The following is a 16,324-nucleotide window of genomic DNA, read 5'->3' as shown; positions in this document are numbered from 1 at the left end:
ATGCATTTTCCTCTGCCCTGCAGGGCTTAGAAGGAAGATTAGCAGATTTATTCGCATCCTCCATTAAAGGGGATAAGAAGCGTGCTAGATCCTTCTCTCCCACTACAAACCCCTTACAGGGGAACAGTGGGGACAGGATGAGGTATTGCCCTCAAACGATCGGGTAAAACCGATTACTCCTCTGCGGAGGAAACAACAGTTGAAGTTTCAGCTTCACATTCTGAGGTACAAATCCATACGGACATGGTTCGCTCCACTTGACCAGTGAGTTGACCGATTTACCAAAAGCATTATGTTTTGCCATAGATGCTATAAAGGATTCTATTCACCAGGCGTCTCGCCTTGCACTTGTGCTAGTACACGTGCGTAGGACCCTTTGACTAAAGGGTTGGTCTGCCGAAGCACCCTGCAAAAACCTACTGTCTAGTTTCCCATTTCATGGGGGGCGACTATTTGGCGATGATTTGGATAAATATATCCAGACAATTTCCAGTGGAAAAAGTACTCTTTTGCCAGTCAAAATAAAGTATAAACGTCCTTCATTTAAACGGACACTCTCTCCTGCGCCAAGCGCATCCGCCTCTTAGCAGTGGCGCCGGCTTACACCGTCAGATTCCAGAGGAAAATCCTAGGGTCAGGCCCAGGCTCAAAGGAAGACCTGGAGCTGCAAGACTACAAAGCAGAATACGAAGACCTCTTCATGAAGAGGCGTCTCCCCTCACCAAGGTGGGGGGAAGACTTCTGCATTTCGCAGAAGTCTGGCAGAGGGAAACTCAGGACAAATGGGCTCTCTCCACAGTGACTCTAGGATACAAACTAGAGTTTCGGGAGTTTCCACCATCTCACTTTCTGAGATCAAATGTTCCCAAGGATCCAGGGAAAAGACAAACCCTGTTTCAAGCATTAGACCGATTATTGACTCAAGGGGTAATCATACAGATCCCCACAGAAGAACAAGGTTTAGGTTTCTATTCAAACCTGTTTACGGTACCAAAACCGAATGGAGATGTCAGGCCCATTCTGGATCTAAAAAATCTAAATCGGTTTCTAAAAATTCACTCATTTCGAGTGGAGTCGATCAGGTCAGTGGTCTCCATCCTACAATGTGGAGAACTTCTGGCGTCCATCGACATCAGGGACGCATAACTGCATGTCCCTATATTTCCCGCTCACCAAAGGTTTCTGCGATTCGAAGTGAAACAACGGCACTTTTAGTTCATGGCCTTACCCTTCAGGCTAGCCACAGCACCACGGGTAGTCACAAAAATACTGGCCCCACCTCTAGCCAGGTGGAGGGCACAGGGCATAACGGTGTTGGCGTACCTAGACGATCTATTGTTAATAGACCAGTCAGTGACTCACTTAAGGCAAAGCGTACGCATTACAACCAGTTACCTGGAAAGTCTCGATTGGATCCTCGACCTAGAGAAGTCTTCCTTAAAACCAGTAAGAAGGCTGGATTACTTAGGCCTGATCATAGATACAGCCCAGAAAAGGGTGTTCTTGCCTTCAGCAAAGATCAGCTCCATACAAGAGCTGGTACGGATGGTCAGGTCAAAAGCAAATCCTTCAATTCGCCTTTGCATGAGGTTGTTAGGAAAGATGGTAGCTTAATTCGAAGCAGCCCTCTATGCCCAGTTCCATTCAAGACTGTTGCAAAACAGAATCCTCTCTGCTTGGAACAAGGTGATCCAAGCTTTGAACTTGCCAATGCGGTTGTCCCCAAGAGTGTCTCAAAGCCTCAGTTGGTTACGAAGCCAGAATTTGCTGAAGGGGAAATCCTTCAGACCAATAATCTGGAAAGTAGTAACGACAGATGCCAGCCTCTCAGGCTGGGGAGGGGTACTAGAGGAGAAGACTGTCCAGGGACAGTGGTCAAAACTCGAAAGAGCCCTGCCCATCAACATCCTAGAGATTCAGGCAGTGTATCTGGTTCTGAAAACCTGAACCTCCAGGTTAAAGAATTGTCCAGTCCGGATTCAATCCGACAATGTCACGGCTGTGGCCTATATCAATCACCAAGGGGGCACCAAGAGTCTCTCAGCTCAGAGAGAGGTGAACCATATCCTAACTTGGGCAGAAAGGAATGTCCCATCCCTATCGGCAGTTTTCATTCCGGGAGTAGAAAATTGGCAGGCAATAAGTCACCAGCAGTTATTCCCGGGGGAATGGTCTCTTCACCCCGAAGTGTTTCGGGCTGTTTGCCAAAGATGAGGGACTCCGGACATAGATCTTCTAGCGTCCAGATTCAACATGAAGTTAGTCAACTTTGTGTCCAGAACAAGGGATCCACTCGCATACGGAACAGATGCGATGGTAACTCCGTGGGATCAGTTTTCACTGATCTACGCTTTTCCCCCGATTCAGTTGCTGCCTCGACTTCTCTGCAGGATCAGGCTGGAAAGAAAGACGGTAATTCTAGTAGCACCAGCATGGCCCAGAAGGTTATGGTACGCAGAGATCGTAAAGATGGCAGTGGAGGGTCTTTAGCCTCTCCCACTAAGGCCAGACCTGCTATCGCAGGGGCCGATATTCCATCCTACTTTACGAACACTAAATTTAACGGCTTGGCTATTGAAACCCACGTTCTGAAGAAGCGTGGACTTTCCAGATCTGTTATCTCAACTTTAATCAATGCAAGGAAACCATTTTCCAGAGCTGTATATTATAGAGTTTGGAAAGCTTACGTTTCCTGGTGTACAGTCAGGTCCATAAATATTGGGACAGCGACACAATTTTAATCTTTTTGGCTCTATACACACCACAATGGATTTGAAATGAACAAGATGTGCTTTAACTGCAGATTTTCAGCTTTAATTTGAGGGTATTTACATCCAAATCAGGTGAACGGTGTAGGAATTACAACAGTTTGTATATGTGCCTCCCACTTTTTAAGGGACCAAAAGTAATGGGACAATTGGCTGCTCAGTTGTTCCATGGCCAGGTGTGTGTTATTCCCTCACTATCTCATTTACAAGGAGCAGATAAAAGGTCCAGAGTTCATTTCAAGTGTGCTATTTGCATTTGGAATCTGTTGCTGTCAACTCTCAATATGAGATCCAAAGAGCTGCCACTATTAGTGAAGCAAGCCATCTTTGGGCTGAAAAAAACAAAACAAACCCATCAGAGAGATGGCAAAAACAAAATAGGTGTGGCCAAATCAACTGTTTGGAACATCCTTAAAAAAAAAAAGAATGCACCGGTGAGCTCAGCAACATCAAAAAGACCCGGAAGACCATGGAAAACAACTGTGGTGGATGACGAAGAATTCTTTCCCTGGTGAAGAAAACACCTTTCACAACAGTTGGCTAGATCAAGAACACTGTCCAGGAGGTAGGTGTATGTGTGTCAAAGTCGACAATCAAGAGAAGACTTCACCAGAGTGAATACAGAGGGTTCCCCACAAACTGTAAACCATTAGTGAGCCTCAAAAACAGGAAGGCCAGAGTTTGCCAAACAACATCTAAAAAAGCCTTCACAGTTCTGGAGCCACATCCTACGGACAGATGAGGCCAAGATCAACTTGTACCAGAGTGATGGGAAGAGAAGAGTATGGAGAAGGAAAGGAACTGCTCATGATCCAAAGCATACCACCTCATCAGTGAAGCATGGTGGTGGTAGTGTCATGACGTGGGCATGTATGGCTGCCAATGGAACTGGTTCTCTTTTATTTATTGATGATGAGACTGCTGACAAAAGCAGCAGAATGAATGTGCAATATTACCTGATCATATTCAGCAAAATGCTTCAGAACTCATTGGACAGCTCTTCACAGTGCAGATGGACAATGACCTGAAGCATACTGCGAAAGCAACCAAAGAGTTTTTTAAGGAATGTTCTGCAATGGCCAAGTCAATCACCTGACCTGAATCTGATTGAGCATGCATTTCACTTGCTGAAGACAAAACTGAAGGGAAAATGCCCTAAGAACAAGCAGGAACTGAAGACAATTGCAGTAGAGGCCTGGCAGAGCATCACCAGGGATGAAACCCAGCGTCTGGTGATGTCTGTGCGTTCCAGACTTCAGGCTGTAATTGACTGCAAAGGATTTGCAACCAAGTATTAAAAAGTGAAAGTTTGATGGATGATTGTTAATCTGTCCCATTACTTTTGGTCCCTTAAAAAGTGGGAGGCACATATACAAACTGTTGTAATTCCTACACCATTCACCTGATTTGGATGTAAATACCCTCAAATTAAAGCTGAAAGTCTGCAGTTAAAGCACATCTTGTTCGTTTTATTTCAAATCCATTGTGGTGGTGTATAGAGCCAAAAAGATTAGACTTGTGTCGATGTTCCAATATTTATTTACCTGACTGTAAATCCAAGGGTTGGCACCCTCGGAGATATATTATAGGCATAATCCTTGCCTTTCTACAATTGGGCGTAGAGATGAACTTGGCCATAAGTACTATTAAGGGCCAAGTCTCAGCGTTATCGGTTTTATTTCAAAGACCGCTTGCTACGCATTCTTTAGTCTGGGGTTTCATGCAAGGAGTGATGTGGATTAATCCGCCAGTTAAATCACCCTTAAGCCCTTGGGACTTGAATTTAGTTTTGTCAGTGTTACAAAAACCGCCGTTTGAACCATTTACAGCATGCTCCTTTAGTCCTTCTGACTAGGAAGCTGATATTTTTGGTTGCTATATCCTCAGCAAGGAGGGTTTCAGAGTTGGCTGCTCTTTCTTGTAAAGAGCCATATTTGATTATTCATGAGGACAGAGTGGTGTTACGCCCTCGTCCAGGCTTTTTGCCAAAAGTGGTTTCAGGCTTTTATCTGAATGAAGATATTGTCCTGCCATCGTTTTTTCCCAAAACCATGTTCCAGGGAAGAAAAGTGGTTACATTGTCTTGATGTCGTGAGAGCATTGAAAATCTATTTAAAGAAAACTGCTCAGATTCCTAAGACTGTCTTATTTATTCTGCCAGAGGGTCCTAAAAAAGGACAGGCAGCGTCGAAATCCACTGTTGCTAAGTGGATTTGGCAAGTTATAATTCAAACTTATGATTTAAGGGGTAAGATTCCCCCTATTCAAGTTAAGGCACACTCTACCAGAGCGGTTGGTGCTTCTTGGGCAGTGCGTCACCAGGCCTCCTTTGCTCAGATCTGCAAAGCCGCAACATGGTCTTTGGTTCATACATTCACAAAATTTTACCAAGTGGATGTAAGAAGGAATGAGGATATCGCCTTCGGGCGCAGTGTGCTGCAGGCAGCAGTATAAGTCCTCAAGGTCTGGGGGTGCCTTAAGGGTTGTGTCTCCCTCTCCTCCAGTAGCATTGCTATGGGATGTCCCACTAAGTAAATACTTAAGGCTCTGTGTCCTATGATGTACGATAAAGAAAATAGGATTTTTAAAACAGCTTACCTGTAAAATCCTTTTCTTGGAGTACATCATAGGACACAGAGGTCCCGCCCCTCTTTTTATGGGGTGTAAGTATAGTGCTTATATTGCTTGGCTACAAAAACTGAGGTATTCCTGGAAGGAGGAGGGGTTGTATAGGGGAGTCAACTTCCTGTATTTGGTGTGCCAGTGTCAACACCTGAAGGTAGCTATAACCCACTAAGTAAATACTTAAGGTACTGTGTCCTATGATGTACTCCAAGAAAAGGATTTTACAGGTAAGCTGTTTTAAAAATCCTATTTTTAGCAAGACTGCGACATTACAGCAAACAGATCGGACACCTAGCTGACGTTTTTGACACTTTTTTGGGAACCAGTGTCATTATTACAGTGACCAGTGCTAAAAATATGCACTGACGTACTAATGACACTGGCAGGGAAGGGGTTAACATCAGGGGTGATCAAGGGGTTAAATGTGTTCCCTCTAACAGTGAGGGAATGGGCTGCCTGGGACAACACACAGATACATCTTCCTGCATAGCAGAAAGACAGGATCTCTGTGTCATCCCCTGACAGAATGGAGATCTACCTTGTTTACTATGGCAGATCCCCGTTCCGTCTCTACGGGGATCATTTGCGGGTGGCCGCTGATTGGCTCCCCCGCTGGCCAATAGGCACACACGTGCCCAAAGAACCGTTGTACATCTACGGCAATTCGCACAGCCGAGCCAACCTGCCGCAGTATCAATGCGGCAGCTGGTCGGCAAGAGGTTTATTGTCACTTTAAGTTTGTGATTGCAAGAATGTTTTAGGACATATTGACTAACCATTCCGACTAATTTTTTTGCTTTTCCTGTAGGAGTGCTGCCTGTGTAATTTGCGAGGGGGTGTGCTACAGGTCACTACAGATAAAAGGTTGGTTTACAATTTCTTCACAAAGAATTAATAAAAATCCAAGTACTCCCACATCTCCTTTTGCCAATTTACCAATGTTGTTCAGCAGTATATTTCATACTATTTGGGTGCTACTGTCAAATACAGTATAATGAATACTAAAACATTATGGTGGTGTTCTGTTTTTTTCTGTTGGCTGAACTAGATGGACTTTGTCTTTTTTTTTTTCAACCTGGCTACCTACTGTATGTACCTATAAGTACTCATGCACGCAGGGCGTTAAAAAAAAAAAAAAAAAAGAGTTGCAACGTCAGTCCTGCTGCCAATAAAAAGTGGAATGAAAAATGTGCTTTTAGCTGCATTTTGCACAAGCATTAATGCACGCATAAGCAACTCCCCTTTTCTATTTTTCACTGCCAATTTCCCAAAATGCATAAATATAATCACCTTTTCTCTGCACCTTTTTGGTTGGAGAGAGCATCTACGGGTATTTGATTGCTTTAATCGATCCCGTTGTCCTGAGAATCGATGAGACCATCCTGCTGATTGCGTTACGGAGGCTGAGGAGGAGGAGAGAAGCAGCCGTCGTCGTTTCTGGACACATCTCATTATATCCCAGTGTCTCTCTTCGGGGTACTTTTCCAACATGTATGCCCGACTACGCATGTATCCCGAAAAAATGTACAACTTCACACGGATGTCTGTTCCTGTGTCTGATGACATGCTGGAGAGGCCCAGACCAAGGCTGGCTAGAATGGACACTTTGACGAGAATGAGTGCGTCACCGGAGGAATGGCTGCTTGTGACAATCAGGTATGTTACATTTTTGTTATCGTGAACAAAATTTGATATATATTTTTTATTTGAAAGTTTAATTGATTTGATTTTCAGCCCTTTTTTTTTTTTTTTTTTTTAATTTTTTTTTATTGTTTAGATTTGTGCTATATTTGAAACATTGATAGTTGTTGTATAGCATTACCCTTTTTTATTTTATTTTTAGGTTTCTTGCTACAAGGCAAACATTTGTGTCCTTACACCACTGTTTTCTAATAGGAGTCTTCATGGTGGCCCAAGGTAACCAGGGAAACCTGCTTTACACTGTAGGAGGAATTGAGGGAAGTGGTCATGCCCAGGGTCGATTTGATTTAAATCACTAGTAAAATAGCTTAATTTAAATCATAATTTTTAGCAACTGTCATCTCTATCCCGCAGTGGTTCCTCCTCTGACCCGCTGTTGACTCTCTGACAGTCCCAGTCACTTTAATGGGACAGCTGGTAATGCGGCAGTGACACAAAAAGGTGAGGGAGGTGGTGGCAGCAGGTGAGTGAATGCCTGCTAAACAGGCACTGCCATGATGGATCTGAAATGACAGGTACTCTTTAAATGTAAGGACTTATACTTGCTAGTAGTTAGAATCTTTAATATTTGCAAACAAAGTGAAGGTTTCCTATTAAGAATAATAAGCTGTCAGGTTAGTAAAACAGCGATATCAGAACTGATTCAATAATACAGTTGGCAGCGTACATAGATTTGCAAAACAAAGGGATAAAGGAATATTCCTGAACGTTGTTTTATCTCATAGTTACTGTGAAATTGTGTGAATGCATCAATGCAGTGCATGTTATCTTAGCTTGCAGAGCTTGGAGTCATTGAATGAGTTTACCAAAAATGTAAATATTGCAATATACAGCCTCATGCTACATAACTAAGCTCCATGTCGTGCTGAATAAACGCAATTATTAATGTATCTTAAATAGAATTAATCTTAAATAGAAAACTATCTTTAGATAGATTTTTACTCCAAAAGCATTTTATTAAAATAAATTTGAAAAAAAATCGATTCAAATCAAAAAAATCTGATTTTTTTTTTTTTTTATCATTGATTTATATCCACCCTGGTCATGCCTGAGCCTAATGAAGACATCTGGGAAGCAATAGCGGATGTGTTTTGGGAGAAGACCCTGTTCCCCAATTGCATTAGTGCCGTTCACAGCGAGCATGGCAGGGTAAAGAAGCCTCCTTAGCCTGGATCTCTATACTTAATTTCTAAGAAGCATTTCTCTGTGGTCCTGGCTGATGCCAACCTACAAAGTTATTCACATATCTTTCGAGAGTCAGCCTTTGGACATCCCCTACATGAAGGATGCCTTCACATTCCACCCAGCAAGCCTCTACAGTGCGCATCAGAACCCAGTTTAATCTTGGTCATGGTAGTGGATGTGGCCTTTGGACTGGCAGAAAATCTAATAATCTAATGAAGTGGCTATGGTTTCAGCCATAAGCAAAACATTCTCAATTATGGGCTCAGCTGAGTCGTTAAATGCGCCTTCGGCATCTGCACCGCAAAGTGGAGAGTACTGCTGTCATGCATGCAGCTAGACGTGGAAAATGCCATCACAGTGGTCCTTCATAACTTTCTTCTGGACAAGGAGAGAGGCACTGTTAAACCGGAGCTACAAAAACCAAGTCAGTGTGTTCAGTTTATGGACTTACGGTCACCTAAACGGGTCATAACCATCTACAATCAGTTTGCAGATTTTTTTTGTATTACCGAAGGGAAAAGTGGCATGGCAGGATCAATACATGTAATGTATTCTGTTGTTTCTGCATTATTCTTATCTCTGCTTACTGTCTTTAACAACTTTTTTTTTCCTTTGAATTGAGCCGGTTTTGTGCACTTGCGACAGAAACCATTGAGTACCGTTCGCTATGCTTTTTTTATTTGCAATAACATACAACTTTTCATTACAAGCTTTCGGGGTATTTCCCTTGCTTCAAGGTCAGAGCAGTACAAAAGTTAGAAGAATGTTGAAAAAAGACCATCTCTGAGGAAAAGGGGAAAAAAAACACACACACACAAAGATTCTTTGCTACATCTCTTACATTGTTCTTGGCACTATCCACATACGCATTACATTGGAGGTAAAAAATAGTCGGCTTTTTACAGTGTCCTTTTCCCCTGTGGAAGGCAAGCGTATGGGGTCTGCTTACGCTTACCCCACATAGAGGAAAACATGTCCTTTTCTTCTGCGTGAGGCAAGCGCATATAGTCCCCTTTTGGGACAGCATACGTTTAGCCCTCACAGAGGAAAACCTGTCCTTTTTCTTCTGCGTGAGGCAAGTGTATACAGCCTCCTTTGGGGTCTGCCTACATTTACCCCACACAGAGGAAAACGTGTCCTTTTCACTAAAATAAAAATGGACTAGTATGCAGTGCATCAGAAAAACTCATTGTGAGGCTGTAGGAACTTAGACCAAGTGGAACTGGTCTAAGTGGTGAGTTAAAAACCAGAGTTAGAGTGAACAAGTCTTGCTTTTTGTTTGCTGGGTTGCATTTTTGGGGCTTTTCCTTTTAGTTTTTCAATCACCTTTTACTGTCACTTTTTAAATAGGTTTTTGTTTTTTTTTTCTTCTTTGGTTCCTTCAGGCTATCAATTAAGGGAAATGGTTAATTGCTCACAGGTGCTTGCAGCCTATATAACTGTGTGTAGGACTCATCCTGAGCCTGCTCATTGTGAGGCTGTAGGAACTTAGACCAAGTGGAACTGGTCTAAGTGGTGAGTTAAAAACCAGAGTTTATAACAGGGGTCATAGTACCTGTGTAGTGTGAGTACATGAGTGTTGTCTGAGTAGTGTGTGTGGATCGTTAGTACTTGTGTATTATGTACTGTATACTTGAGTATTGTGAGTGCACGTAGGTCTGCGGCTGTTCTGCGATTGCAAGTAGGTCTGTGGGTACCTGTGTATTGTCTTGTGTACCTGTGTATTGTCTTGAGTATTAGTGCCAGGAAGCTAGCTGTTAGGAAATTTGGACAGGGTAAAATCCCCAATCCTCACTAAGTTTAATAGGTACGATGCCCGGCGGGTGTGGAGAGGCGACTCTTTGTACATCTTGCTGCATGTATGCTTTCCTTGATCATCCGATCGAGGGCGAATACTGCTGTGCAAAATGTAAGCACATTGTTTCCCTGGAAGCCCAGGTTCTGAATCTGGGGAAGCAACTGTGAGCACTGAGAAGTCCCTCCTTACTAAAGGAGAGCCAGGAATGTACACGGCAGGTGCCGGCAGGGGCCAGCACAGAGGCGGGTGGAGACAAAGAGGTGCAGGCACTAGCAAAGAGTAGATGGGTGACAGTCAGGAGGGGTAGAGGGGGAAGTGCCAGGGAGGCCGATCCAGGACTGGAGCATCCCGATAAGTATGCTTCATTGAGTGATATTGGTGAAACCAGTCAGGGACCAGCACTGCTGGAGCTGAGGGACTCTCCTAGCTGCCGGGGGAAGAACTCCTCCAGTGAGAGTGGGGGGGGGCAGCAAAGGGAAAGGAAAGACAGATTCTGGTGGTAGGGGACTCAATTCTTAGAAGGACAGAGAGGGCAATCTGTAACCAAGACCTGAAGCGCCGAACAGTATGTTGTCTATCGGGCGCTCGGGTTCGGCACATCACGGATCTTGTGGACAGATTACTGGGAGGGGCTGGGGAAGACCCGGCTGTCATGGTGCACGTTGGCACCAATGACAAAGTCAGAGGCAGACGGAGTGTCCTAAAGAACGATTTTAGGGACTTAGGAGCTAAATTGAGGAAAAGGACCTCCAAGGTAGTATTCTCAGGAATACTACCAGTACATCGAGTCACACCAGAAAGGCAGAGGGAGATTAGGGAAGTAAACAAGTGGCTGAAGAGCTGGTGTAGTAAGGAGGGGTTTGGGTTCTTGGAGGACTGGGCCGACTTCTCAGTCGGTAACCGGTACTATAGAAGGGACGGGCTGCACCTAAATGAGGAGGGTGCAGATCTGCTGGGAATGAAGATGGCCAAAAAGTTGGAGAGGTTTTTAAACTAGGCGATGGGGGGGAGGGTCCAGAGGCAGAGATAGCCAGCGCGGAAGATATTCCAGAGGGTAGTATTGGGGGCATTAGTGGTAGGTTAACCAAAGCACAAAAACACAAGGTGAGTATAGTAGCAAGTCCTAGTTGCAATCTCGAAACATCCAATACGAGGACAATATGCGACTGGTCTAAACTATGTGGCATGTTCACCAATGCCAGGAGCATGGCAGACAAGATGGGTGAACTAGAGATACTGTTGTACGAGGAGGATTTGGATTTTGTGGGAATTTCAGAGACCTGGTTCAACAGCTCTCATGATTGGCTGGCAAACATTCAAGGGTATACCCTGTACCGCAAGGATAAAGAGGGTAAAAAAGGGGGAGGGGTATGCCTATATATCAAGAATAATGTACAAGTGAATGTGAGAGATGACATCACTGAGGGAGCTAGAGAGGAGGTGGAATCCTTCTGGGTAGAGCTCCAAAGGGATGAAGCTAAGGGGAAAATAATACTGGGAGTATGCTATAGGCCCCTAACCTGAGGGAGGAAGTGGAGACGGATCTCCTATCACAATTTGGATTAGCAGCAAGGATGGGAAGTGTTATCATAATGGGGGATTTTAATTATCCAGACATAGACTGGGCGGAGGGAACCGCGCATTCATTTAAGGCTCGCCAGTTCCTTAATGTCTTGCAGGACAATTTTATGGGTCTGATGGTAGACGCACCAACTAGAAATAAAACATTACTGCATCTACTGATTACCAACAATACAGACCTGATCACGGATGTGGAAATACGGGGCAATTTAGGTAACAGCGATCACAGGTCAATTAGTTTCAGTATAAATCACACAAATAGGAAACATAAAGGGAATACAAAGACACTGAATTTCAAAAGAGCCAACTTCCCTAAACTACAAACCTTGCTAAAAGGCATAAATTGGGATAAAATATTAGGAACAAAGAATACAGAGGAGAGATGGGTTTGCTTTAAAAGCATATTAAATAAGGGCATTAGCCAATGTATCCCATTGGGTAATAAATTTAAAAGAGCGAACAAAAGTCCTGGATGGCTTAACTCCAATGTAAAAATTCATATAAAAGCAAAGGAGAAGGCCTTCAAAAAATACAAGGTTGGGGGATCATCCTCAGCATTCAGACTTTATAAAGAATGCAACAAGAAATGTAAGGGTGCAATTAGGACAGCTAAGATAGAACATGAAAGACACATAGTGGAGGAGAGCAGAAAAAATCCCAAGAAATTTTTTAAGTATGTAAACAGTAAAAAAGGGAGGACAGACCATATTGGCCCCATAAAGAATGAGGAAGGACATCTGGTTACAAAGGATGGGGAGATGGCGAAGGTATTGAATTTATTCTTCTCCTCAGTCTTCACGAGTGATTCGGGGGGCTTCAGTAACCAAAACTGCAGTGTTTATCCTCATGACACAACAGAGGAAGCACCTCCATGGTTAACAGAGGACAGAATTAAAATTAGACTTGAGAAACTTAACATTAATAAATCACCGGGACCAGATGGCTTGCATCCGAGGGTACTTAGGGAACTCAGTCAAGTGATTGCCAGATCGATGTTCCTAATTTTTACAGATAGTCTACTGACTGGAATGGTACCAGCTGATTGGAGAAAAGCCAGTGTAGCACCAATATTTAAAAAGGGCCCAAAATACATCCCTGGGAATTACAGACTAGTTAGCCTAACATCAATAGTGTGTAAACTCTTGGAGGGGATGATAAGGGACTATATACAAGATTTTAGTAATAAGAACGGTATCATTAGCAGTAATCAGCATGGATTCATGAAGAATCGTTCTTGCCAAACCAATCTATTAACCTTCTATGAGGAGGTGAGTTGCCATCTAGATAAAGGAAGGCCCGTAGACGTGGTGTATCTGGATTTTGCAAAAGCCTTTGACACAGTTCCCCATAAACGTTTACTGTACAAAATAAGGTCCGTTGGCATGGACCATAGGTTGAGTACATGGATTGAAAACTTGCTACAAGGGCGAGTTCAGAGGGTGGTGATAAATGGGGAGTACTCAGAATGGTCAGGGGTGGGTAGTGGGGTTCCCCCAGGGTTCTGTGCTGGGACCAGTCCTTTTTAATTTGTTCATAAACGATCTGGAGGATGGGATAAACAGTTCAACCTCTGTATTTGCAGACGATACTAAGCTAAGCAGGGCAATAACTTCTCCGCAGGATGTGGAAACCTTGCAAAAAGACCTGAACAAATTAATGGGGTGGGTGACTACATGGCAAATGAGGTTCAATGTAGAAAAATGTAAAATAATGCATTTGGGTGGCAAAAATATGAATGCAATCTATACACTGAGGGGAGAACCTCTGGGGGAATCTAGGATGGAAAAGGACCTGGGGGTCCTAGTAGATGATAGGCTCAGTAATGGCATGCAATGCCAAGCTGCTGCTAATAAAGCAAATGGAATATTGGCATGCATTAAGAGGGGGATCAACTCCAGAGAAAAAATAATTCTCCCACTCTACAAGGCTCTGGTCCGGCCGCACCTGGAGTATGCTGTCCAGTTCTGGGCACCAGTCCTCAGGAAGGATGTACTGAAAATCGAGCGAGTACAAAGAAGGGCAACAAAGCTAATAAAGGGTCTGGAGGATCTTAGTTATGAGGAAAGGTTGCGAGCACTGAACTTATTCTCTCTGGAGAAGAGACGCTTGAGAGGGGATATGATTTCAATTTACAAATACCGTACTGGTGACCCCACAATAGGGATAAAACTTTTTCGAAGAAGAGAGTTTAACAAGACTCGTGGCCACTCATTAAAATTAGAAGAAAAGAGGTTTAACCTTAAACTACGTAGAGGGTTCTTTACTGTAAGAGCGGCAAGGATGTGGAATTCCCTTCCACAGGCGGTGGTCTCAGCGGGGAGCATTGATAGCTTCAAGAAACTATTAGATAAGCACCTGAATGACCGCAACATACAGGGATATATAATGCAATATTGACACATAATCACACACATAGGTTGGACTTGATGGACTTGTGTCTTTTTTCAACCTCACCTACTATGTAACTATGTAAGAAAACACAACAAAATATATAATTTTTCAATTACTTTATTTATAAGAAATTACTGAAGAAAAGGGTATAAGATATTAGAGGTGGTGGTAGATGGGCTGGGTAGAGGAATTATCCCTTTGGATTCCATTTGGGGATTGGGGAGAGGTTGGGGGCCATGGAATGAGGAGGACGAGGATCAGTATAGAAGTGGGAAGGAGGTGTTAATTGAAAAGACGGAATATAATCCCGTGGGGGTTATTTAAGGAGGACTGGGCTGGCGGAGGCATTCGTTGAGGAGGTGGCTATAGGTAGAAAGGGGTAATAGCGTTGCTGCAGGCCTGGAGTGCATGGAGGGATCCTGTAAAGCAGTGCATGGATAGCTAGGTGGGGGCCCACCACTTATTTTGGCAGCCCTAAACTGCATTGCTACTGCATAAAGGCTATCCATGCACTGCTTTTCCAGGTTACTGCCAATGTCCTCCAGGACATGGTACAAAGTGTGGCAGAAGCAGGCGAGTTGGTTGCCCAGATCTAAATAGGCATCCACACTGCTTCTCCTACCATGCTTCCTGCAGCAGCACTAGTACCCTGTCCTCGGTTTCATTGCTGAAACCATACCCCCCTGATGCTGATTGTGGCCACAGCCAATGTCACATCCTTGGGAGAATGATGGTGTCTCAGGATCTAGTTCCACGGAATCCTAAATAAAGAGAAAATAATTACGCAAATCCATGGAAAATGTTTAGATAAATAGACAGAGATAGATACCTGACACAGTGGGGTTGATGTGTTAAAACTGATGAGTGTAAAATCTTGGGCAGCTTTGCACAAAAAAACAGCTTCCAGTTTTTTTTTTTTTTTTTTTTTTGACGCCTTAAAGGGTAAGTTCACCTTTACAGAAAAATCTGTAAGGTGAACTTACACAGGACCCCCCCCAGGCCAACTGACCTGGAGCACAGTGATCACCAGCTAGGAGACATCGGGCCGCTGCCTTGCCGATCTGGGGCTTAGAAATCCCCCCGCAGCTTAATCTCAAAAACGTACCTTGTCAGGAGGTACATTTAGGAAAATTCTAATTGGTCGACCAAGCAGAACCAGTCAGAACCCGCGTAGCCCGTCCTGTCACCGCAGGCGAAGAGGAGAGAAAGCCACGGGGATTTCAAATCCCCGGACCGGTACAGCGGCGATCTGAGCTGTCAGTGCGGGGGATTGCCGGACTCCAGGTTAGCGAGACCGGGGGGGGGGTGGGGAAGAGTGTCCAGTATAAGTTCACCTTACAGATTCTTTGTAAAGGTGAACTTACACTTTAGGCCCCTTTCACACTGCCGCGACTTGAAATTCACGTGATTTTACCGCGATTTCAGGGAATACCTATGTAAACTTGAGGTCTATGGACCTCAACTCGAATCAAAGTCAGGCCAAAGTAGTGCAGGGAATACTTTGAATTTGGTGCGACTTGAAGTCGCACAGATATGAATAGTTATCATTGGGAATCATGGGGTACGACTTGTCATGCGACTCTGATGTCCAAAGTCGCAGGAAAAGTCGCACAAGCGTGAAAGGGTCCTTAATTGAACAAGCTAAAGTTTTAAGCTGATTGGCTACCATGCACAGCTGCACCAGATTTTGCACTCTCCAGTTTTAGTAAATCAACCTCAGTGAGTCATCAGTGGCCTTGGCTGTTGGATGGTGGAAAACCTTGCTGCCCGAATCACTTGTGGAAGATCCCCCTGCCAGCACATCTGGATCCACTGCCTCCTCCTCCTCCTCACTCTCATCCTGGATGTTTGATGTTGATTTGAAAAGAGGAAAATAGATTAAAATGTATGTAAAATTAAAGTACAAAAAGGAAAAATGATCACAAAAAAATTACCATACCCCCCCCCCCCCCAAAAAAAAAAATAAACAATTTTACCAAAAGGCTGCAGATGACATGGCAAACTTAAGAAAAATATTCCTGAATATTATATTATAATGTTTGCTCTATCATATAAAACAACAAAAATTGGCTGCAGAACATTAGCAAAAAGAAAAAAAACCAACACATATTAAAAAAAAAAAATATTACAAAAAACTTACTCTTGTATTGGAAATCATTGATTGAAAGAGGAATAACAAGTTGTGGTACACATGCAGCTTTTTCTGCGATGCTGGTTCCCCACTGCGCATGGCCTTCTCCTCTGTGAGATGCCTCCTAACCCTATTCGTAGGGAT

At 43.7% G+C, this 16,324-nt stretch overlaps 1 protein-coding gene across 2 annotated transcripts in view; it reads left to right on the top strand.

Moving 5' to 3' along the window:
• The window catches only part of KDM4B (lysine demethylase 4B), a 566,075-nt gene that overhangs the window by 438,457 nt on the left and 111,294 nt on the right, over positions 1-16,324 (top strand). For both annotated transcript variants that reach the window (XM_073594890.1, XM_073594882.1), the window contains exon 17: positions 6,202-6,257. In XM_073594890.1, coding sequence (XP_073450991.1) covers positions 6,202-6,257 — 56 coding nt within the window. The remainder of the gene's footprint in view (positions 1-6,201; positions 6,258-16,324) is intronic.

The sequence above is a fragment of the Aquarana catesbeiana genome, linkage group LG01, assembly GCF_042186555.1.
Source record: "Aquarana catesbeiana isolate 2022-GZ linkage group LG01, ASM4218655v1, whole genome shotgun sequence".
NCBI lineage: Eukaryota > Metazoa > Chordata > Amphibia > Anura > Ranidae > Aquarana > Aquarana catesbeiana.
Note: the sequence above shows the minus strand (reverse complement) of the source record. Positions and strands in the feature narration are given on the sequence as shown.